This window comes from Musa acuminata, chromosome BXJ2-7, assembly GCF_036884655.1.
Source record: "Musa acuminata AAA Group cultivar baxijiao chromosome BXJ2-7, Cavendish_Baxijiao_AAA, whole genome shotgun sequence".
In the NCBI taxonomy this organism is placed as follows: Eukaryota; Viridiplantae; Streptophyta; class Magnoliopsida; order Zingiberales; family Musaceae; genus Musa; species Musa acuminata.
The window spans coordinates 282,460-307,500 of record NC_088344.1 but is presented as its reverse complement, the minus strand read 5'-3'; the positions used below and the strand labels follow the sequence as shown (position 1 = coordinate 307,500).

Genomic DNA, 25,041 nt, shown 5'->3' with positions numbered 1-25,041 from the left:
AACTAGGTCTTTCCTAGAGAGTTGATTTTATAATCAGTAATAATCTTTGTAAAATAACATAAATTTTCAATTGTTCATATTTTTGTTGATACCTTCTGTTGAGGAGTTCATTAGTTTATAAGCTTGAGTTTATTGCAAATAGGACTCAAGTGCCTCATGTTCCAAATTTCTATGTTTTTGCTCCATGTAAGCTTAGTACATTTGTAATTTCAGATTGTCAATACTGGCTTACTGTTAATATATTTCATTCATGAATTTGTGTTCTGTATAAATAGTTGCTTGTAATCTTATTAAGGTGTTTGTTTACAGGATATCCATGGAAGTTGCACGCATTTGTTACAAGGCAATCTTGCTTTCGAGGTGCAGTCACTTAGAGAGGAGCATACCTGAGAGTCACATGTATTGCTGGATATAAGATAGCTACCTCAGAATGGGTGGATAATAAGATAACTGACTAGACAAGGCTTGAATCTACATTAGGTGTCAAAGTTATTGCTGGAAACTTAGGTTGCCCATAACGTTAAGCATATATCATGATTCATATGTTATCAAGAGGAATGGAAAGGAAAAAGTCATTCAAGATGATGTATGTCAGCACAGAGGAATCATATAAGAAGTTTCTCATTATGAAAAGATAGGCAATTGAAAGAAACCCTACAGGTATTATTAGAAATTATCATCAGGTTGATGTGAGCATTCCAAAAGATGTAAAAAACATATAAGTATGGACATCTCCACGAAGCTTATAGGAAGTTGACAATCAGCCACACAAATAACAGATTCTTTCTAACTTCAATCTATGCTTGCAAACAAAATTATCTAGACAAATCATGATGACATGTTATGTCTGACAGATAACACAACTTTATTCTGCAATTTTTATATAATTTAAGCAATATCAACAGGATTAAGCTAAATCAAAATTAATTATAATTATTCCTTGAAATTATAGAAAATGACAATATAAATATGTTGTCTAAATCAGATGACCATTTAGAAAGACTTCTTATCTTCATTCTATGATTAGAATAAATTGGAAAAAGGAGTAAGGATATAAAAAAAATGACCTTAAATCTCCACAAGAAAACTGGTGATGGCATCATTGCAACACCAGATGCTGCCATGCTTGGACTCTTCATCTCATTTACCTCTGTCAGGAAAACTAAGCCTATGTCATTGGCAATTCCAGGTTCAATGAAATCTAAAAATGAAAGTTAAATATGTGACATGCATAACAAATAACATCTAAAAAGTTGAGTAAATAAAGTAGTCGTGAGCAAACTAATTTTCTTTTACCCTGATCAGTGAAAATAGGTCTGCTACCAGCTCGACGAAGATGAGGACTTTTAGTTGATGGCAAAGGAACTTCAAACATATGTGAAGCTAGTGAAGGTCAGAGAGAATGAGTGTCATCAATACTTATGAATACCTGAAAGCAAGTAAACCTAATGTCATTTAGTCAGTCAGTGCAACCAATTTGAAGGTTGCTAGGTTCATATCCAATGATCAGGAACCAAAGGTGTGCTTGATATGACAGTATACATGGTGCAATCATGCAAATTCAGTTAGTCATACCAAAACAGTGCCATCATTTTGAAGTAACTTAAAGGATGCAACTTGTGGAAAAAATAATAGTTAATAACTTGATATGATAGAATTGAACGTTGCAGACTAGATTTATTAGCTATATGATAAGACAAAAAAACATTGAGCAACCATTTGAGCTTTTATAAATGGACATATTCATGCTACTCTAGCACTAGTAAGGGCCACGTTTCTCTTGGATAGGGGTCCTCTGTCAGAAATATTTGGTGAAATGTTTTAATTATATAAAAGACCAAACCACTGTTCCATAAATATTTCACGTCTTTATATCTTTTAATAATCGAGTATCTAACATTCACATGCAGCAGTTCCTCTCTCTCTCTCTCTCTCTCTCTCTTTCTCTTAAAAACACTAAAAGGAAAATTAAATAAAAATACAATGCAAGAGAACGTGCCATAAACAACCCTGTGGGCTAATCTAGATCTATGCATAGGACTGCTAAAAGAATCAAAGTTATACTGGATCGACCCCAGTCCATCCCTAGTTCAATTGTTGACCAGATCGTGAGTCAGATCAGGCAAATCAAGAAAAGAAAAACTAGATCCATATCCAATTTTCCAAGATCCACACTTCAAACACAACTTTTTGCGCAAGCAAAGGGAGGAGTATCAAGTAAGGATGTCACGTCCAAACGTCCTTCAGATTCAGAACAGAATTGAACCACATCCTAATTCAAGAAAAAGCGAGCGATAGCAGAGGTCCATGACATTTTTGAGCAAATTCTACCAAATCTATCCAAGGGATTGGAGCGAGGCGCAGAGATCTGTTGGTCAAAACAAGGAGACGAAACAAGCATGTAGGGTTTATTGGAGAAGAGATTCTACCACGGAGTGGCAAGATCTGAGGCTGGAACTGCAAGCCAGCGGCGTGAGGCGGATCGAATGGCGATGCAGCCTCCGGGACGAGGCGGAGAGGTCCGAGGGCAGGCGACGCGGCCTACGGCTTCCGGCGGACAGGATTGCGGCTCGGCCTGCGGCGAAGAGGATTGCGACTTGGCCTGCAGCGTGAGGCGAAGCGATGGGCGAAACAGATGAGATCATGAAGAGGAGGCGAGGAGGAACGCAAGATCAGGCACAACAGGGCGGGGAGATGGGCGAGGCTGCCATCGTTGTCTTAGTAGGTCTTAAAGCTGCCATAAATTCCGCTCTTCTAAGGTCTAAGATGGAATTGGGAATCGGGAATTGGGTATTGCAGGTTAGATAGATAATAAATACATCACTCATCTTCTATTGTTATATCGCGTTTAAAGTACACTATAACGTTCCATATGGGAGTGTATTTTGTTTCCTTCGAGGAGGTCACTTGCGTAAATTGGGGGTCAATTGGTGTATGATAATGGAATTGCACGCTGATGTGGTCAACCATAATCCATGTACGACTAAAAGTCGACACGGCTATCGTTGACAAACCGGGTCGGAAACGAAGACCTTCAATTGAGACTCTCAGACTCCTGTAGCCCTTCCATCGTTATGCCTGTTCTCTTGAGCTAACTTGCGAGACATCTCACTCTTGAATCCAAACTTGTAGCCAGCCTAGGATTCTACTCCTATAGAGATTAGGACTCTAGTTAGTACACCGTACATTTTATTATTATTATTATTATTATTATTATTATTATTATTATTATCTTAATATTTATTTAGCTCGTAAAATTAGTGGTTCGATTCAGCACTCGTGCGCAGCGCGAGGACTGTCAATCCACTGACACTCATCTTCCATTCTCCATATATATAGCCACTCAAACCCTCGAATCTTTTGTTCCTCGCTTAAGTATTTGAGACTTTGCATATCCTTACGGACATCTCCTTTATCGACTTAATAACCACTAGATACAAGACGGATTTGATCAATTTTAAGGTATCTCAACTTTCTTACCATTGATCTAAGGAAGCTCAATTGGTTCGCTTGTGCTTGACCATCTTCTTCTCCCTCTATTCTACTCTAGTTGTTTCTTTTTGAGGTTGAGGGATCTAACGTTATTACTCCTCCGGATGTTGAGGACTATGCTATGCTGATAAGGTACTCAATTATTATGATGTCTTTTATATGTTTCTTTCTGTTTTCTTATCTTTTAGATCAAATAAATTATCCGTGACCCTTTTGATCCAAAAGTTACACTTAAATGTCTGAAAATAAGTTTAGACTGAAAAAAAAAAAAAAAAAAAAACAAAGAACATGAGAAGTGATGTGTGTTTCTGCAAATAGAACAGGAAGAGTATGATACAGACCGAACAAAGTTGATGAAAAACTTTGAAGCAAATTGCCTAAGCGAGAATATTATCAAAAACAAAGAGGAGAGGATTAGCATCATGTCATCTGTGGAACTAAAACTTCGCTGCTAGTTGAGCTCCCAACTTGACGGGGACAGATAATTAGCAATCCGGTTAACGGATCGATTTCCCTTCCGGTTTGAACCTCGACAGGTTTACAGTCTTCAAACGAATGATGAAGGTCTTGCTTGCTTAGCACAATATCTCTGACTCATGCTATGCACAGTAAGGATTTACTCCCCTTCTTTACTATGCTTATATTTCTTTCAAGCCGTAAGAACACTATATTTGATCCAAGCAGCAATTAGAAAAGATTGCCGGAAGGTCCTAAAGTGAGAAAAAAATTCACTGAAGAATCAAATTAATCGAATTTGAAGCCAACACTTTTTCTCGTGTGGTCAATTTTGAAACATCAGGATCTATAATAATATATTAGAAAATAGATAAATTGATTCATAAACATCTAATTATTAAATTAATTATCTTGACAGATTAGATTATAATAATTGATATCAAATCCGATATAGCATTGAATATAATGAGCTACTAAAGAGTATTTGTAGAGAAAATCAGTAGGATTTTCTTAGGATTATAACGAGAACATTCCAATTTACTCAATACATCGAAGAAGATGAGTAAAATATAATAATAATACAAATTGGCTTATAAGAATGTACCATAATGAATTTTATTGAGTTAAATGCTTTAGACCAAATAAATAATCATGAGCCAATGGGATAGGTAGTGGCGACGTCCTTGACCAAACCCAAGCGGTGAGTAAGTACTCTCTTCTTCCTCTCCGCCTCTGGGAGGGAGGCGTCGTTTGGCCATCCTGTTCCCCGCGCCACGACGCGGCGCCGCTTCGTACACCACGAGCTGCACCAGAGGCGACGACGGTACATGCTGCGCCCCCCGAGCTAACTCGTCTTTCGTCGCCCGTCTCTTTCTCTCCCCTCCTGGCTTTGCTCCTTTGGCTTTTGTGTGCTCAGAGATCACCGTACCGTCGTGGGACAGCGAGGAGAAAATGAGGGCACGGCCGTCGGTGGTCCGTACCCAACGTGGCGAAGGGACTGCAGAATTGTAGGGTTCGTTCAAATCGGTGAGCCACGTCTTCAACCGGGAGCGCTTTTCGAGCCGAGTCACGGCCGGTAGGAGACAGTTGGACACAGTTTTTGTGCGTGGAAACCGCAACCGGTTATTCCTTATTCCTCTTTGATCAGCGCTGCTGATCCCCACTCGTTGGGACCCACCGATACAGCTAATCGACAGAAACGACACTACTCTTTCGCTTTTACATCAACACAATACTAATAATCAAGAAATCGAGGGAATCACCAATCGACAGTAATAATAATCAAGAAAGTAGAGGGACAAAACAAATATAATCTCTCTACGTTATATTATGATAATATAATCTCTCAAAATCGTGTTAATAATAATAATAATCATCATAATCATAATCATAATCATAATCATAATCAACAAGGAGAGAAGGCATGACACCGAGGATTTCCGTTGTAGTGGAAAGAATAAATAAATAAATAAATATATATATAGTTTTTTTCTCTATAATTTTCTCTTTCTCTCACCGTTGGTGGTGTTACCATTTTACTTGCCCTGGTAAAAGGGATGGGATGGAAAGGAGAGATGAGAAAGAAAGTGCTCGGACAGGGATGGTCGATGTGATAAGGTAGCGGGGTAGGAGGTGGGATCACGCGATCTCGGGTGAAGGGGGAAGGTTGAGGTCGAGATCGAAGGGGAGCATCTTGTGCGAAGCCGGAGAGCGGTGGCTAGGGTGGACATCCACGATGGAGGAGTCCGAGTCGCTATCAACGCTGCAGGCCATCGCGGCCCGCGGATCGGCGAGGATCGTGGGCGGACACAGAGTGAGGAGGTGGTGGCGACTGATCGCAGCCGCTTTTTCCGATCTGACCGTCATGTCGAAGAGGAGGCGCGGGTATCCCGCCGGCACTGTGGTGGCGGTGACGGTCGGGTATGGGTGGAAGGGAAACCGCTTGCAGCCGCCGACGCCGCCACGGTGATGAATATTGAGGTCGAGCGGGGGCGGGAGCGGGATCTTGAGCGGCGGTTCGGTGGCTTCCCTGCCGTAGGACCCCACCGTGATGCTCTGGCTCCTGGGGCTGCCGGGGTACGGGTAGGAATCAGGGCGGGGGAAGTTGGTCTTGGCCTTGGAGCCGCGGAACTGGCGGGCAGCGTCGTCGTACGCCCGAGCCGCCTCCTCGGCGGTGTCGAAGGTCCCGAGCCAGACCCGGCTCTTCTTCCCCGGGTCCCGTATCTCCGCCGCGTACCTCCCCCATGGCCGCTTCCTAACCCCCCGGAAGTGCGTCTCCTTCCCCCCTCTTCCTCCTACTCTGCCGGCGGTGGCCGACTTCTCGGTGGACGCCATGGGTAAAGAAAGATCTGTCACCGTGTTATTTGCACTCTTTTTTATTTCCTTTGCCCAGCTAGATGACGACTCTAATCCGAGAAGCGAGGGTGGGTTAAAGGGTGGGGGAGGGGGGTTTATATATCGATCGATCGCAATTTCCCTTTGGACGGTGGAGCGGCGAAATGGAGGACACTTGGGCGCCGGCGGCCTTTGCCCACCATCTGTCCGCATCGACCGCTTGTGCGCCGTCTAACTCGGATCACGCAGTGGGTCCCGCCTGCCACAGACAGCCCGTGATGTGTCATCTGGACCCGCGGCTGTTGAGCAATGGGCTGCGCTGCGGTCCTATCCGAGGCGAAGCGGCACGGTGAGGTGATCTCGGTGAATGGAGGGCCGAGATGAGCCGGTTGGGTAACAATGACCTATCGGATATGGGCTACAGGGACGGGCTTCCGGTTAATTACAGTGGGCGGTGGTACGTGGCGATATGGTCCCATCGTCGGTAGTATACTAGACTCGCTTCTGTTGGCCATCGTCTCCTGGTAGAAGAGTTAGGGGATAACTGTTGATATTATGATTGGAATCAATGAGATAATCGATCCATTAAAATTTAAAACAATTAAATAAATAATAAATAATAATATATTGAGTTGATATCGTGATGGCTAACAATATTATTAATATGTAATCGAAAGATTTTGTGCAGACGCTATAGACTCTGTATTAGAATTACAAAATTGATGTCTTGCTTACTCGGGTCAAACAAGCCACAGCAAGCTTGATGAATGAGGGCAGATCTTAGCATGAGTTGTTCCTCCCTTGATTTCGATCGAAATTACCAAGAGAACAAATAAGTTGTTGTACAATAATAAGAATGAGATCCCCCCTCTTGAAAGGAGACCGACCTCTTTGTGACTCGGCTGGTTTGGGATGCCGTTCGTTCGTGAGTCGTCATCGGCAATCACGCAGATCAAAGGTCTGAAATGGCGGCGTCGTTTGGGCTTGGGATGCCGTTGACTTGGAAGCGAGCCGAGATAGATTTGTTTCACGCTGGGCTGGGTTGACTCTGCTGATGAAGCTGTCCGAAGAGGACGGAATGCACCGGCAGGCAAGGAGGAAAAGAGAAAACATTGGTTACACACTAAATAGAAACCCACCGAAACACCACAGTCATCAGTCACATTAACTTAGATAGCATCTACAACTATTAGCTTCGAGTCTCTTGCGTGACTTTTGATGTTTGCACAAGATCATTGTCTCGACGATGATATATTGATTAATTTTTTAAAATATTTTTGGTATAATTATTGTTGATATCTCTATCGATGATTACGAGAGGCAAGAGAGCTTTAGGTTTGTATTATGGGTGATTGATGGACATCTATCGAGTGACGAAGCCTGCGAGTATTTTTTCCTCCCCCTACTTGATGATTGTCGACGTACATTCCCAAGTAATTAAAGTTTGAACCAAAATAATATAAAATGACATTTGGACACAAAAAAAACTGTAATGTGCTTTGTCGGGTCAATAGTATCATCGAACGCATCCAAAGACGAGAGAAAAAAGTTCATTGGAATTAGTTCATCTTGGATATTTTTAGGTAAATAGCGATTGACCTGAGGTGAGGTCGACCAACACTTCTCATTCTAATTGTTAGAACTCTCATCGTATTTCCTCCAAACATTGATCTATTTATTGTATTAGGGTCCATAGGGAGTCTTCCATCGACTTCGTCAATTAGGCCTCAAATTCAGGCAGGGTAGAGTGGTGATATGATCTGCTAATTTCATAGGGACTAAAGCGCCCCCTTAATCGACGGTCCGAAGAGGCACTGGCGTTTTAAGGATGTCGGCATCACATCGGGTCAAGGAACCTCAATGGGTGTCGGTGTCATTCACGATGCAACCGGTGATGGCGATTGAGTTGGTGGTACTGCTTGTTCGGCTAACTAGGGCAAAAGTGGAGTGACGACCTATATCATGCCTGTTAGTCATTGCACTTGCTAAGTGAGATTTAAGAACGCATCGATGAGAACAAGTTAGTGGCTGAGGGTCATCTTTAGGTGTGAGAGACCTAGGTTGTTAAATAAATGTCATTATTGTTTGAAAATTTGATCAGAGTATCACATGTGCAGCGGAAGAATAGAAAACAAAAATCACGGATTTCCTAGAAAGAGGTTTCATCGTTATGCAAAGATTGGTGCACAAAATAAAATACAAAACTGAAATCGTACATATCAAGTGAGATTTGTTACCTAAGGAGATCATACATCCCGATAAAATCTCAAATCCATAGGAGTGGATGAAGGAAATCAATTGTCCTTCTCTTTAGCGATGATCCACATGATAGATGTGACGAATATGCTCCTTAAATCATTGCACGATTTTTCTCTTCATGTGCACCATATGATCAAGAAGGGATCGGCCCTTCTTACTATCTACACACCCTCAACTGAGGCTATCGGCTGAGGAGGAGAGGAGAGGGAGGATAATAGGAGAGGCAGCTAAGATGTGACTAGCCTATGCCATCTTTTGAGCGTTGCTATTTGTAGAGATTCTTACCACTTACCCATAATAGATCTTGTTTTATTGGGTACTAAATCTTTATCCAATTACCCAAGCCTCTTAGATTAATGGATCTCTACCCAATAATCTCTTATTGGCTATTTTGGATCTTATGTACAAGATCTAATAATTCAAGTACTAATTAGATATCCAATAAGATAGAGACTCTAGTGGATATCTAACCTCTATTCGTTGCAACACCTATCATATGTAACCCTCTATGCCCAATATCAAGCTAGTCGTAAGTTGTACCTATCAGAACTCCTTCTAACTCAAGAAATTATTATAATAATTCATTCAATTCATCGATTTACTAGGTCATTGCGCTGTAATCCCCAAATGATACGAGGAAATCCAATCTATTGGACCTATTTGTCCTTAGTTATGGTGTATCTATGGTCCCTCATCCATATAATATCCTAAAGATTGTATGCCCGACATTATGCTGTTAGGCCATACAGAATCTTCTCGAGTCTCGCTCTAATCAGATTCTCTCGGAGAACTCTTTTTCTCTTAATTCGAATGACCATACCTAAAGATTTGCTTGATTAATAACACATATGATATTTCTCTCATGACATCGAGAGCGAATGATCTTATATCGATACTAAATTACTCTCGTAAGGTTGACTACCACTCTCGATAACCGGTTATGCTAGATCTGTAACATTCCATGAGCGGATCAATCAATAAACTCATTCTCCAATAAGCACTTGCACTATATCTCTAGTATCCCTACATGAACAGCTATGAGACCAGCCGCCTCTATCATATGAACGGATATACAACATATCAATCTATCCGATTATCTCGATGTCCCTCTCAAGTAATCTACGATTGGGATGATTTAGAATCTATATTTAAAGGTGAATCAATCTCATTATTGTGATCTCATCACGATCCGATTTTCATTGCACATATTCATGAACATCACAATATATGCAACATGCAACATAAAGTAAGAAAATAATAATAATAATAATAATAATAATAATAATAATAATAATAATAATAAGTAAAAAAGACTGCATAGCGTGTCACATATGCCATCACTCATGTGATTGGCTTACAAGATACCTATGACTAGCAATTGTATCAACGTTTATCGCGAGATTAATGTGCTAATGTATGGAAAGGGTGGCTACTGTCCCCCTTGAGTGAAGGTATTATGGATCGGGGGCAAAACCTTATCGCTTAAATATTCATTGAAAGGGTCAATGGGTAATTCTTCATGTCATATCGGGCTCTCCTTCTAGTGTCAAAATGATAAGAAAAAAAGTCATTGACATCCTTATCAACCCGACTTGGTCTAGACCCGCCTACGTAAGGTTGTCTAAGATGCCTTTGAGATAGAAATGTTGAGTTCCTGAGGTATCACCTACCTGAAGACCGAGGTCGGGTGAGGTTTTCCACTCTGATCTTTTCGACACCCAAGTTAGTAACTCGATCTATATGACTACGGACATAAGTGGTCAAAAAAGATGATCCGAAGTTATCATTATGTTAAGGATGCGTTTTTATATTTGACATAAAATATTTCATAAAATATTCTACGCAAAAACAACCTCCCGTTGATCTTTTATGGATAGACATACATACAAAAACAACCTTTAACCATGAGTTTTTATGTTGAGTTTTTTTTTTAATCTTATACACCACGTGGAGACAGATGACGAAGACTGATGTTCTCCCTATCAATACATTTAAGGCGTTTAGCCCACTCAAACGCATGAGAGCATTATTGAGACGATGAGCATTCATTATTAAACCGTGAAACCATGTGTCCCACCCAAACATTTCACGAAGTGGCCATGTGAATTACCAATGTATCAGGTTCGATGTCAGCACGGAAATAATAAACTCATTAGTTGTCGCTCACGAGAGATTATATATCATTTGAATCTCGAGATAAAAAATTTTGATCGGATCCGCGACCAAACACACAATAGCACCATTGATTAATTCCTTTTATCCAGAAAAAAAAAAATGCTGCCATTTCAAACACTATGTACTAACTTTAACATCATGCTACAAGAAAATAATCGTTACCATTAAACCCCGCCTTGACACTTTTTTTACATGCTGTGCTTCTTCTATATTGACTTCCCTTTCATAATCACAGGCGACTCTGCCGGCAGCCTAAGATGATACAACATTATAATATACAATGCATGAAAAATACAAGTCTCTCATGTGTTGCTATCAATTTCTATCTTCATTTTCTTTCCTTTGAAAGCTATCCTACGATTGTTCCTGATGCCATAAGGACAAGTAATTAAGAAATGCCAAAGCCCATCATGCTTACATATCGAGCCAAGTGCTATTATCCTTCACGTAGTTAGTCGCTATGCTGGTGGCAGGGAACGCCGGCAAGTTGGGCATTCCATTTTAATATCCATCCATCTCTGTAAGCATCCAGTATGGAAGAAATGATCACATGGTGTCACCTGTGCGATTAAAGCCAAACGATTAGGTTTCTAACCAGCAATTCAGTTCACAAGGGAAATGAAATGCAGAAGCTCCTCGATACCATGTAGTCATTGGAACGTTGTTGTGTGAGGAGGTCAATACCAGTCATGCAAATAACACAATCAGCAATCTGATTAGTATCGTTCTCGAGCTTCCGGTAGTAGCAATATTTCTCTGGTAGGATCTGAAAAATCAATGACCAACAGTCAGATCACTAATAGTTAAACCAAACACGGACTACAGATGATGAGCTCTGGTGGCAAGACTCTAGACAAGTTAGTTTTCTCACTGCTACACAAAACTTAAACATGGTGATCATTATATCCAATAATTAACTGACCAACTATATAACTCAACTATCTAATGGTGCTAAAGAAGAATTACACGACAATATTGGTATCAAACTCAAAACATTAACTTCATGACTGATATGAAGGGGTGACTAGGGGCATGAATTAGCAGTCATCCAAATAGAAGAACAACAAAGTTCTACATCTTTTCTCTTCAAAAGAGGAGGTTTCAGATAAAGACCTACCTGACGAGGAATAAACCACCGAGATCCAAGAAAATACTGAAGCAGAAGAATCAATGCTTGCAATCCCATAAATAATCCCAAAAATATGCACCAACTTCTATCAACCTGCATGCGCAAAAAGTTGCTCGGGCAACCGAATACATATAACGGAATTGCAGCCCGAGTGAGAGTCATGCCTATTATATAATGAGGGTGCAGGGGTTTCCTTGTATCCCGAATGACATTAGTGATTATTTGGGGTATCCAAAAAGAATACATAGCAAAAAGAATGGGGCGTAGTAAATTGTGCAGCTCATACATCAATAGAATGCCTCCCAAAAGAATGCCATCTGCAAAGTAGCACAACTTGGTAAAGCATTGATAATATAAAGTAGCACAACTTGTTTAAGAATGATAGTAACCAACAAAAACATTAAAATTTAAGTTAATTATGAAATATCCGATAATTCAAAGATCTCATTGTTCTATAAATCTAGTTCATTCTGCTCATGAGATGACAAATCACAGCTAAATTTATTGATGTTCATTAGCAATAAGAAACAAAACCAAGCAATCAATTACTCCACAAGAAAAGGGCATCCAATCTGGCAAGAGCACATTGTCATGAGAGACGTTCGTAGCATTACAATGCATCACATTCATATTAATATGAAACACATATCACATTCAGATCATTATGACAGACATCATGTTTTTGCAACACATCAGGTATACTGCATGGTATGAACCAGCCCAAAGTAGCATAGCAGTAGTGACACATGAACCAACTAACCCTCAAATTTAATTTGTTTTTACCAGCTTGTCCATGAAGTTTCTGTGAGCTTCTTCTTCAGTTTTTCCCTTCTTTTTCTCCTGGCATCCCTTGTATCTTTAAAGTAGATACTTCCCCTTGTCACTACTCTATCCCCCTTCCAACCCTCCATATCCTATTGGCTAATGGCCTACCTCCCCTCATTAACACCTTCCCCTTCTCTTATGATGCTGACTGGCTGTCTGGCAGCCTCCATTCTCTGGAAAAGCATATTTGCAATGAACTTGATCCATTCAGGCAATTTATGCCTCTTGTTGCGCATTGGCTGCTCACAGCAGTCCATAGCAGAGACCTCCCAGAAGTGATCAGCAGCGAGTGTTGCACTATTATGTCACAGTGAATGGATGAAATAATTGTCCTTTTTTTATTTTGTTATTATTTTCTAGCCAGTGTTTGTGAATTTTCATTGTACTTGTGCCAGCCATGCCATCAAGACATCAGAGCATGCCATGTGTCAGCATATGATTGTACTGGTTAGTAGCAGTTTCCCAGGAACCAAAATAGTACCAGAATTTGAAACTGAAATCATAACAAAAAAAATCATTTTTTGCCTATTTCTATCCTAAATATATTTTCACCTTGAGTCCATGGAGGATTGATAAATAATCAGCAATGTCTAGCTTACCCACCACTGAGAATTTGGGACTTCCTCTTGAGGAGATTTTCATAGAAAAGAATAACTAAGATTCATCAAACTATGAAAGAACTTGCTTTAAATTCTTCTTCTCTAAAAATCAAATGAACAAAAGGTGGTTTTAGAAAAGGAATTTCCCAATACTTATTGTGACCAAAAGCAACAATAGGTTTCAGCATGGTAAGAAAGGCTGGAGAACATCTCTAGTCTGCAACATGTGAAGCTTGTCGTTTACTATTGTCATAGAGCTAACCCAATCAGTTTCAAGGATGTCAGCCTCAGTGATCATGTGCCTTTACTCCCTTGAATACAGATTATCTTATGACTGATCTCAAGATCTCATGATTCGCAAAGTTGCATTTAATTATTATCTGCCTAATATCTATCAGGTTGAGCCAGTCATATAACATAAAACTGAAAACAATGTGCTGCTCCATGGTGCCACAGTGCCGTCCTTAATGGGATAAGTATCTTTAATAGTCTAGGTTCCTGGTATAGCATTTGGATAACCTAGAAGTTAAGTGAAGTTGGACATAAAATGGAAGTTGAATCACTATTGTTCCTTAACCTAGAAGTCAAGTGAAGTTGGACATAAAATGGAAGTCGAATCACTATTGTTCCTTTAAACATGAGCAGAAATAATATGAGTGCACATACTACAACATATTTCAGAAAGTGGTCGTCAGATCATATCAACTGTTACATTGGGAAGTCCACATTAGATACTATGACAAAGGACTAATTCCAACTATTTGTGCAAATTCTGAATTTTCCATGCGAACTTTTTGTATTATTCACATTAACAAATGTAGATGCCACTTTGTATAAAATCTGCATATATCTTCTACAAGGACCTTAATGTGAGACTGGTCATTCAAGTATCCATTGAACATTAATGAAAGAAACTGAAACATTTCCTATTTATGTAAACCATGAAAAATGTTTGGACAGTTAATAATTCAATTTAAGAACTTACAAAAGCGGCTATATAGAACTGACAGTTCACGCCTCATAGTCTCCCAACCTTCTCCATTATTCATAGGTCTACTTGCCTTCCATATGGCAAGAAGATATCTCATCTCAAAAATGGAGAAAACAACAAATTTGAAGAATGCTGCTGTTGCAAAAGCATTGAATAGGGACTCTGCAACCAGAAACAAGCAAAATTATATCCACCGAATGTTTAATTCAGTAACAGAAATAGCTTGAAATTGGCCATATTGAACGATTACTATCAGTGGATATGCACATGTTAAAGTTCAAGACAATAGAAGAGTACAAGAAAGAATTAAATTCTTCTTCTTGTTCTCTGCCATTTATCCTTCTCATTCCCTGGTAGCTTCCCTAAGAAAGATTAGTGATGGATGCTGTGTAACCTCCAATGGGTCTAGTGAGAGAACAGACTTCTGTTTCTCAGTTTCCTCTCCCTCTTCTTTTCCTTGTCCTCATCTCCTCTTCTTCCCCTTGCAGACACCTTCCAAATGTAGATCATAATCGGTGAGCTTTCTCGTGTCACTATTGGTGTTGAGGTTTCCATAGGGATGGGGTTGGACCGTTGGAGGAGGAAATCTACAAGTTACCTCCGTGAGAACATGGAGTTAAAAAAGGAAACATGTCCTCAGTAAAAAAATTCTCAGATTGGTTGAGTCAGCTAGTCAGGGCAGGCAGATCTTTCTCAATCCCGGCTAATATTTCACCTAGCCAACCCACCCCCAAATAATTTCACATACATATATATATATATATATATATATATATATATATATATATATATATATATATATATATATATATATATATATATTCGTATCAGTCACTTCTTAGCTAACATGGCACCTCGGTCATAAAAGTTATACATTTTTATCAGCTACTTCTTAGCTATTCATGGGAGAATCCAACCTTAAGATTGTAGCTTTATGAAGAAAAGGTCCAAAAATATCAAGTGGCTTGATAAATTCATCAATTATCAGATAGGGTAATACTAAAACCCAAGGTTCACCATACCGTAACATACCGCATAGTATGGGCAGTATGTACCGATCCAATAGGAGATTGGTGCGGGCGGTACATATCGATTTGTTGGTGTGCTCCACCGTACCATGTCTTGGTACATTAATATGGTTCAATATATATCGTATCGATGGTCGATCGGCACACCGATATGGATCAATAAGGCAAACCGTGCTAAAAACCAACATGAACTCTTTTTGGTAATGTCTCATTAACTTCTAGTTTTTAAATGATAATTTCTAACATATGATCATCACTAAATAACAATAACTTGAAAACAAAGTGATTGTTTTCTTGAATGTTTCCATGAAAAGTTAATCTAAGGAGGCTACAATATTATCCTGGCAGTGTTTACGTGAAGAGGATGAATATTGGGTTAGACAAAATGTAGTAGAACTAGAAACTATCACAGACAAAACAATTTGATGCAGAGTAAACATTTTGAAAGTTGGTCAGGAAAACAAATAAAGATTTATGGTCATGCGGATACCTTTGATAATGCCTAACATCAAATAATAGGCAACTATTTTTGTATACAAAGTAAATGATTACTTGGGTGTTACAAGTCACAAGGGGAATTCAACTTCAAAATGTTTCTTTAAACTTAACAACAGCACAGGTTCAAGTATCGCAGTTTATTGACCACACCAGTCTTATCAAACCGTTAACAATACATAATATAATGTATTAAGTACCAACACCAACTTATATATTTTTTCAGTGATATATGTGGCAGAATATAATGTTAGTGATTTAAAAAGCGCTAGGCGCCAAAAGGCGCCAAGGTCCAAAAACGCTCGAGGCGCTAGGCGCGCGCCCGAGCGAAGCGAGGCGCTAAAATATAAAAATATATAATATAATTAATAAATATAATTATTTAAAATTTTTAATAAAAATATACTATTAAATTAAGAAAATCTAAGATACAAAATCACAATGTCACATTAACAAAAAGTTTCAAAATTCAAAACAATAAAATTTTACATCAAAATAAAAATTAACAACATTAAAATCAAAATAATATATTATTAATCTATTAACAGTATTGAAAATTAATCATTTCAAAATTCAAATAAACTTAATATTAAGAGCATATTGTATACTGAGCCTGATGGAGAAACGAGGAAGCAGCGGCGAGCGACGAGATCGCGATCGGGATCGGGATCGAGAGCGACAGCGGCAGCGGCAGCAGGTTAGTGTTGGGTTAGGGTTAGGGTTAGGGTTGGGGTTATATCGGTTTAGTTGGTTTGATTGAACCAACTAACAACCGAACCAGGACTGAACCAGACCTAAAATTCTGGTTCGGTCGCCTTGGTTTACCCAGGCGCTCGCCCGAAGCGCCCAGCGCCTGGGCTCGGGCGAGCGCCCAGGCGGCGCCTGTTTGAAGCGCGCCACCTGGGACATTAGCGAGGCGCTCGGGCCTCACCTCGCCTTGCCTCGCCCGAGCGCCTAGGCGAGCGCCCGAGCGCCTTTTGCAATCACTGTATAATGTACCAGCATATCAAATTGGTCTGAGTGGAGGCTGATATGGAATTACAACCTGAGGTTTATTTCCTAGCACAACATAGTATGTACAAAATTTCCCTCTAGTATACAGCAAAAGAATTTTTCAAATTGCACATTTTACTAGCTCTAAACTTATTAAAATACTCACACAACATCAACAGATTTAGAACTTACCAACTAAGATTCCTGCTGTCAAATGTAAAAGACAGAGATATGCATCCATGATAGCTTGTTGTCCAATCATTATGACAGAAACCTTGGCAGCACCCTGTAAATAGAATGAAACCCACAGTGGCATACAAGTTTAAAAAATATTTGATCATAGAAACAAATGGACATATGGTGTGCACTTGCTGGAAATGTTTTTTATTGGATGCTAAAGTAGAGACTCACAGACTGGGTATTGCTATGCTCCATTTGTCTAATTAGCAGCAGAACTTGAAGGAAAGAGACCTAGAGCATTAGCATGTCAAGGCTTCCAAAAAGGAAAGCGAAATAAATATTTAATAAATGCATGATTGCTTGATCATGAAGGATACAAAGGTGACCATCAGTGTATAATTAACGGCTTTATTGTAGTAAACCTCAGTGTTCAATGAGGTAGCATTCAACAAAATGGGGGAAAAGCACTCCCCATCATCATCGACCTTTGGACTCTCCAATAAGCCCTCCAGATGATAACGTTCATGATCTCCATGTACTAAAAAGAGACATAATTAGCAAAGGGAATCTTCTAGACTACTTAGCATATATATTTAAAGTAATGGACTCATATCAACGAATACAGTAAAAATATAACATATTCAGCTAAGCATATGATCATGTTAATAAGCATGAAAATGACTGAAAACCCAATTGTTTAAAATTTATATATTGATTAAGAAAACCCAGCATGCCAACATATTGTTACCATCAAAGGCAGCAAATGAACATTAAAACTCATCAGTACTCAACATGAAAATATTCCAACAACTGACATATATATAAAACTTGTTGATAATTAAAATAATTGCTTATAAATCCTCAGAGTTCAGAGTACTAAACTATGATGTTTAAACCACATAAAATCAACATAAATTGCAAATGCAAAATATACAGGATGGACCAAGATAGAACTACCATATGCTACCTTTGATGCATTTGTGCATATCTGACAAGTGAATTAAAATAATTCCTTATAAATCCTTGGATACTCAACTATGATGTTTAGAAAACATAAAATCAACATAAATTGCAAATGCAAAACAAACAGGATGGATCAAGACAGAACAATCATGTGCTACCTTTGATGCTTTTGTCAATATGTGACAAGCACATTATGCAGCAATTGATATAGTGCTATGCTCGTGAAGAATGTGCATTTCTAATCTTTTGGTCGAATCAAACTTATCATTCAAGCATATATTCCGCAGAATCATATTATCTGAAATCACATATTATTTTCATTTAGATTTTCATGATTCTCAGTAATTATTTCTTTACCGATAATCATATTCTTATAGTTCGATGAAAGCAAAGATTAATAAATGGAGAATCTGGTCTTTGACTTACTGAATAAGCCTTGTCTTTTCTACTCCTAGTGTTACATCAAATAATTCTATGCATATGATCAAACTTGATAGCATTCTGCAATAAAATTATGGTGGTAACAAGATTTTGCATACAGAGATATGATTCAAGCAGTGTTTATATGATTTTATGCTCTATTAAAGACTAAGGATGATACTCTTTCCAAAACTAATAAAAAGAATAATGCTAAGTGATCTTCCAAGACTGTCAATAACACCAGCATAACATTATTTTCATCACTAATTAAACATACAAGAAACCACCACAAAACAATAAAATATGAATAAATGGAAACAGGTGAAATCTAAGAAATCAGTACCATGTTGGCCAGATGTGCAGGAAACTTGAGCAGCTATTTCTATATTACAATGTTTCTCCACATCATAATTTAAAGCTGATAAAGCAAGTGATACAGTTAAAATGTTAGGTAACGTAAAAGAGAAACAATTTAAAAGGTAAAGGATAAAGATTTACATTTTCTCCTCCAGATTTTATCTTGGTGAGATTCTTGAAGTACTTGAGAAGAAAACACACCAAGCTGTCAGGAAAAACACAGAAAATAACTATTCTATGGCCTTTTACTCGAAAAGAAAGCAAATGCAGTAAAAATCCTAATAGACCATAGCTACCTTGAACTAAGGTTTTAAATCTCAATTTGATACTCGACTAGTATGGCACCAGTGTACCAGGTGGTATACTGATCCGTACAATCCAGTATCACCCAAAATAATAATAAAACATAATGATATCGAACCACATAGTCCAATACCAGTTATTTGTCAGAACAGTATTTGAAACCATGTTTTGGACAATACTGAGAAATAAGTTAGATCATAAAAATGTTGACAAAGCCATCACATTTCTGAAATTTTAGAAGAGGAGTCATATTCCATATACCATTGCAATGATAATGTGTCCTTATCAGCACAAAACAATCCAATTCAATGTCACATTCTATGCAAACAAAAGAAAAGAGAGTTTATTGCACATATTTGACCTCAGACATAAACTATGGTGATTAAGATTTAATTTCAAGAAAATTGCAATGTCATGCCTAGGCTGTAAAGTAAAATACTGTTCCATGTTGCACAATCACATAATTATGAACGTTAATGTAAGATAAATAATAAGTAAACAAGACAAAGATAGTGTTCCAGCATACAAGGCTACAACTTATTGCCATAGCTAAAATTCAGTAGCTTAATTTCCCCATGCTAAATAAGCTCAGTGGGCCATGTCATGGCCTCAGGAAGCTAATGCACTTTCAAACACAGTAAGTGATCATAGTTGACATGGGCTTCCAACTTTATCCATTAGATCTATAATAACCCTCCAGCAACTCCATCAGTATAATCAACTTTGAACTGAGTAAATATGCAACAGAAATAAAATCACTAACTGTTGGACAAAATTATTAAATGAAAATCACTGGAAAGTTCTCTAACACCGAACTACACCATGCCATCATTCAGCCTGCAGAATGTAACAAGTATCAAAGTAAAACAACTCATGCCGGGGGCACTGTAGCATAACGTGATAACCTAATCTCATATGAAAAAGGTTTTCACTTAGGTGAGTGGCTTATGCTCTCTTCCATTAAATTTAGATTATCTTCTACGAGTTTAAAATCATTCTCTTTAGAAAGTTCTCACAAATTTAGCATGCTAAAATGATAACCATATCATTTAGTTTTGATAATGGATGTAGCAAAGAATTAACTGCTTCTAGCCAATTTTATATCATTTAGCTATATAGCTCTGGTTTTCTGGAAAGAAATAAATAACAGCTGCAATTTGCCAGAAAATAGAACACCAAAAAACAAATGTTCAAATATCTTCCATCAGTGTATTTCAATGAGAATATGGTGAAAAAGAAAGGTTGAACTTTAATGAACTAAGAACTCATACCAAGTGATATGGATTGGACAAAAAGTAATCTTCTTCTTGAAGTGCCTTGCCATCTCCTCCACTATATATAACAAACTTATATTACAATAGTTTCAAAATACTACTAGTCATAATCTAGTACTTAATCCAGGATTCAGAAATACAATTGAGGTGCACATATGGAAAGTAAGTAAAATTAAAAAATAATAATAATTCCAAAGTTGCACAAAGGCAGACATTGAGAAACTAGATTCAGCATGAACATAACATCTAAAACCAAAGTAACCAGCATGAAGCCAAATCTATGTGTATCACGTGTTTATGCTCCCTTCTTTCTTTCCCTACACTGAAAAAGCCATCATAGGACTAATATAGCTCAAGAGTTCAAAAGGAAAGGGAAGGTGAATTTCTAGAGTCAAAGTATAGTACAATGAAAAAGAAAACTTCACAGAGAAAAGAAAGATTTGGTCCCCTAGAAGTAGTGAAGTCAGCCTTGGAATGCACTGACACCAAGTCATTGTAAACTTCTCTTCATGCACACCCTAGAGAAAGTAATGATATCCCGACTGACCATAAGTTTTTCATTGCATTTAGTGAAAAACACATTGGAACCAAGGTTCACAATTCCGTGAACTATTCTGATCAGGGCTTGGACCAATATGGTACCGGTCCATACCGAGTACAAATGTTGGCAGGCCAATACATATCGAGTTTCGAAAAAAAGCTAAAAAAGACTAAAGAACAGAAAAACACAAACTGCTTGGTACAGAGCGTGCAGTGTCCTATACTGAGCTTGTACTGTCCTATGATGGATGGTACCATCCTAGGCCATCACAAGGAAAACTATAACCAAAATTCTTTTTTTTTAGTAGTAACCTAGAACCACATGCAACTAAATCACCTTTTATTAAAATCAGTGAAGCTGTATACAAACCTAAAGCAATGGCATGATGAACCAAGATGTCTCTCGGACCTGTAGCCTCCTATCTAAGTGTATATATCAAGTGAATATGATTATCAACTAACCCATCGACACTTAAAAACTAATGCTAGTAAATATATTGCGTCATAACAAATTTATGAAATCATCAGAATAAACAAGCAACTAAAACAACAGACAATATGCCAAGGATACAAGTGGCCCCAATGGGACAATGCAATACAAGATACATGAAATTTTCAAAAACAACTATCACAATATGAATTTTCAAAAATAAAAAATAAAAAAATTAGAAGAATCCTTTAATGTCTTCATATTTTAAAAAAAATAATCACGAGCAGCAAATAGTGATTGTGTGTCGTACACTTCAACATCTAGAGGAATTTGTAGCTGCCAGAATCTTCAGTAATCATAATTATCTAAACACACAAGAAAATGACCATGATTTTGAAACCTATGGTGAAAGATGAATAATACAACAAATAAAAACCAACACTTGTACTGAATTACAAACATCTCATGGTAACAAAGGTAAAAAAAAAAGAAAATGATAGATCTTACCTACTGGCTACCATTCGAAGCTGCCTGAAGGGCCAAATATATACTCCTTCTAATCTCAGTTTGGAAAATACATGATCATGCATGCTGTCAAACACGTCATGAAAAGTGACTGCTCCCTGCCATGACAAAATAAGATTTGAGGTGTTGATCCAAGATTATGAAGCGTACAATAGATCCTTTAATCCTTGATTGGGTTGACAGTGCAACAGGATTGTGAAACTAATAAGACTGGTTTCCATGTCGAAAGCTGTTCAAATTCTTGTGATAAAGATAAACATGGGTGTCCAAGTTCTTGCAAAGATAGTTCCCATATTAAAGGAACAGGCTTACACCTCTTTCAAGCACAAAAATAAAATCAAAGTTGAGGAATCTCAATAAGTGATCATTGTGAAGGATAAAATGGTAACACCAAAAGATATCTTGCTTGAAGAGCTAATGCACGTGATGGTTGCAGACAAATTTGCAAATCGAGAAACAATTTAAAGCCAAGGTTAAGATGAAAGCCAAAGCATGTGCAACCTGCCATCCAAAAGCCATCTCAACTATTTAAGGATTCTACCAAATCAATAAAAAAAAAAATTCAGGTTCCATGCCTGCCAAAATCACAACAATCAACAACAAGCATGTTTCTTTTTTCAGGTTTTAATTTTGTCCTACAAGAATGCCAGTGATGCATCATTGCAAGCTGAGCATGGTTTCATGCTGATTGGCACTATCTGTTTGCCAAGATAACAAACTATTTGAATGCCACCAGCAAGACATGAAATCAGATCCCAAAAAATATGATGTTTTTTGAAGCAAAAAAAGCTCCGAGTGTCAAACAGTAAAAACATGGTGGAAATACTGGATATATATATATATATATATAGAGTCAAATATTACTATAAAGAAGCAAAAGTTCAGAAAGATTATTTCACTATATATCATAAAATATCAGATACTTAGTAACTAAATTCTTATATATGTTCAAAATAAAGGAAGAAAATATGAATGAAAACCTCTTACACAATCAGAAGGGATATAACATACTATGATGATAAATAATAAGCAATATCATACTAAAATGATGATAATACTAATGAGCAAACAGAGTTAACATCATTTTTACCTGAACATAGTGTACACCACTTATCTTTGTCGAAGTACTCACCAACTCCAAAACTGATTCACCATTAGAATTCCCAAAATCAAAAAGCCTAGAGGATCCATTTGTGGTCTCTACAAAGTTCCATCTTCCTGTGTATCACTATAAGATAATCAAGATTCATAAAGAGATTTGGAAAGTAAAGTTAATATGACTAGCTACCTCATTTTGTTGGGTATAGCACATTCTTTCAACATTTCACTTGCAAATCATCAAATTTACCGAAGTTCGTAACCAAAAAAATCAATTATGTGCATTTTTTTATGTTCAGATTAAGTCCTAGAAAACAAGAAGAGGATACAAACCTTTATATGTTCCTGTTATGTTCCATGCAGAATAAGGACTCAAGTCACTTTCGTAGCTTCTAAGAAAAAGTCGCTGTATGAATGAAAGTAAATTGGACATAAACAAACCAAATAGCAAATGCACATGAGTTTCTATCATAAAATAGAATACAAAAATTAATATTCTAATTTCCTTCAGATATTACATCAATAAGAAAATTTCATAAAACTACACAAAGCGAAAGAGCACATCGTTCATATCATGACATAGGGTCGTGCTACAGTTAAAGAAGAATAGCATTTTCAAAAGCATCAATCAGCATATCATACAAAAGATGAAGGCATGTTCTTAATTAAGTGACCTATAATGCATGCAGTAGTGAAGACGAAACCTCTCAACATTTTCTAAATGGGTATCATAAGAAATTCAAAAAGCAGGAAATTGCATTAACAACTCCACAGAGAAAACATCAAATGTTTGCCTTTAAAATTACATTAACCATTAGATGCAAGGTGTCACCATTCCATGATCCACTCAGTACAAGAATTAGCATCACTAGCATCATAAAATGGCTAAGGCTTCTTCCAGTGAACCCCACCCTATAATAACAGAAATAGTATCTACTTTTTGCAACGTTCGTTGAGGTAGGTTCTCCGAGTTACTACGAGTCCCAAATTCTCAGCCTAAAACCTAATGATTCAAAATGTAACCAATCGTCCTGTGATCCAGAAAAGGATAATTTAAGGCTCTTTATACTCGAGAATCCCAAGGAAACCATCATTGCAATCAGGAACTCGAAAATCATCAAATTGGGAAGCAAGAAAGGGCAAGAAGCAGACCTCATCACCCCAAGAACCCCGATCAGCTGCAGAGTCCCTCTCCCTTAGGGGCCTTAGAGCCACCAAAGGTGGAACCAGACCAAAAAGCACCACCACCACAGCCGCCGCCGCCGTAGCCGTACTCCGAAGAAACCACTTGTCTCTCCGACTCCCACCCATTGCCTCAGAACGCAACCCTGAAGGCAAGACGGAACGACCCAAAGCCCAAAGCTTGCAAGTTACGCCCGAACCTCGCGATTAAAATCGGCAAGAAAGGGGCGGATTGCTTCGGACGGAGTCAACCATCACCAACCGCGAGGAGTAGGAGGGGGGAGAAAGGAGAAAGGGAGGCCGCAACGAACTGATGCGGAAACCCCACCAACGACTCCGCCCATCGACGAGGCACCGTCGAGCCAGATACCGCCAGCGATCCTAGTTTAATTCGAGAAAGCGACGGAAAAAGAGATTAAAGAAGCGGAAGGAGGAGGAGAAGAAGCGCGGAGAAAATTCTCGCTTCGCGTCAGCAGGGATTCGCCGTCGGAGAGGACCCCCCGTCGTTTTGGGAATGGGGGGATTCGGATCAAATGCGGAGAAGTACGGTAACGACGAAAACAACGAAAAGGGTTCATATCGGCCGTTGACGCTAGGATATGATCCATCTCGGGGACACGCGGTCTGATGTTATCGGGTGCTGAAAGTTGCAATGCGATGGACCAAACACACGAATCCAACAGGACGTGGGTAAGATGGGAACAACAGTGTTTGTGGTTGTGAGTTAGGAGGGGATGTTAGGAGCAGCCGGTAAAGTTGCGGCATATTACCGAAGAGCCCTCAGCCCTAAAGTAAGATTTCCATGTACCAAACAAAATCCCCAACTTGGAATCATCAAAAACGTTTTGTGAGTAGTGTTTTCAGGGGTGGGTGGTGTTTGTGGCTGACAAAGCAAACCACATCCAGCCGATCTAATCCTCCCTAGGAATCTGTTTTGGGTGATTCCCATCCGTCTAATTAGTGGCGGCATCTTTGACGGAAGAACATTAGAAA

General features: G+C 38.5%; 3 protein-coding genes across 7 annotated transcripts in view; all 3 read right to left on the bottom strand.

Moving 5' to 3' along the window:
- Nucleotides 1-2,819, bottom strand: part of LOC135581720 (uncharacterized) — a 12,030-nt gene extending 9,211 nt beyond the window's left edge. The window contains exons 1-3 of one of the 5 annotated variants that reach the window (XM_065115678.1): nt 2,430-2,819; nt 1,297-1,445; nt 1,068-1,150 (exon numbers count right to left, since the gene is read on the bottom strand). In XM_065115678.1, coding sequence (XP_064971750.1) covers nt 1,068-1,150; nt 1,297-1,375 — 162 coding nt within the window. In that variant the 5' untranslated portion in view covers nt 1,376-1,445; nt 2,430-2,819. Of the gene's footprint in view, nt 1-1,067; nt 1,163-1,296; nt 1,446-2,429 lie in introns of all 5 variants that reach the window. The other 4 variants (XM_065115679.1, XM_065115677.1, XM_065115681.1 and 1 more) reach the window with 4 other exon arrangements.
- A 2,625-nt stretch (nt 2,820-5,444) lies between these two features.
- On the bottom strand, nt 5,445-6,495 carry LOC103991168 (ethylene-responsive transcription factor 4-like). The gene has a single exon (XM_009410526.3). It carries the CDS (start codon nt 6,493-6,495, stop codon nt 5,587-5,589), a length of 909 nt encoding a protein of 302 aa, XP_009408801.2. The 3' UTR covers nt 5,445-5,586.
- A 4,324-nt stretch (nt 6,496-10,819) lies between these two features.
- On the bottom strand, nt 10,820-24,573 carry LOC135616463 (transmembrane E3 ubiquitin-protein ligase FLY2-like). Its single transcript, XM_065115676.1, has 14 exons — nt 24,019-24,573; nt 23,200-23,272; nt 22,859-22,986; nt 21,751-21,866; nt 20,271-20,331; nt 18,838-18,901; nt 18,683-18,757; nt 17,334-17,494; nt 17,188-17,247; nt 16,969-17,062; nt 14,255-14,422; nt 11,834-12,162; nt 11,360-11,482; nt 10,820-11,276 (listed from the first exon to the last, which is right to left on the bottom strand). The coding sequence occupies exons 1-14, from the start codon at nt 24,175-24,177 to the stop codon at nt 11,175-11,177; spliced, it is 1,713 nt and encodes a 570-aa protein (XP_064971748.1). The 5' UTR covers nt 24,178-24,573; the 3' UTR covers nt 10,820-11,174.
- Nucleotides 24,574-25,041: the final 468 nt, after the last annotated feature.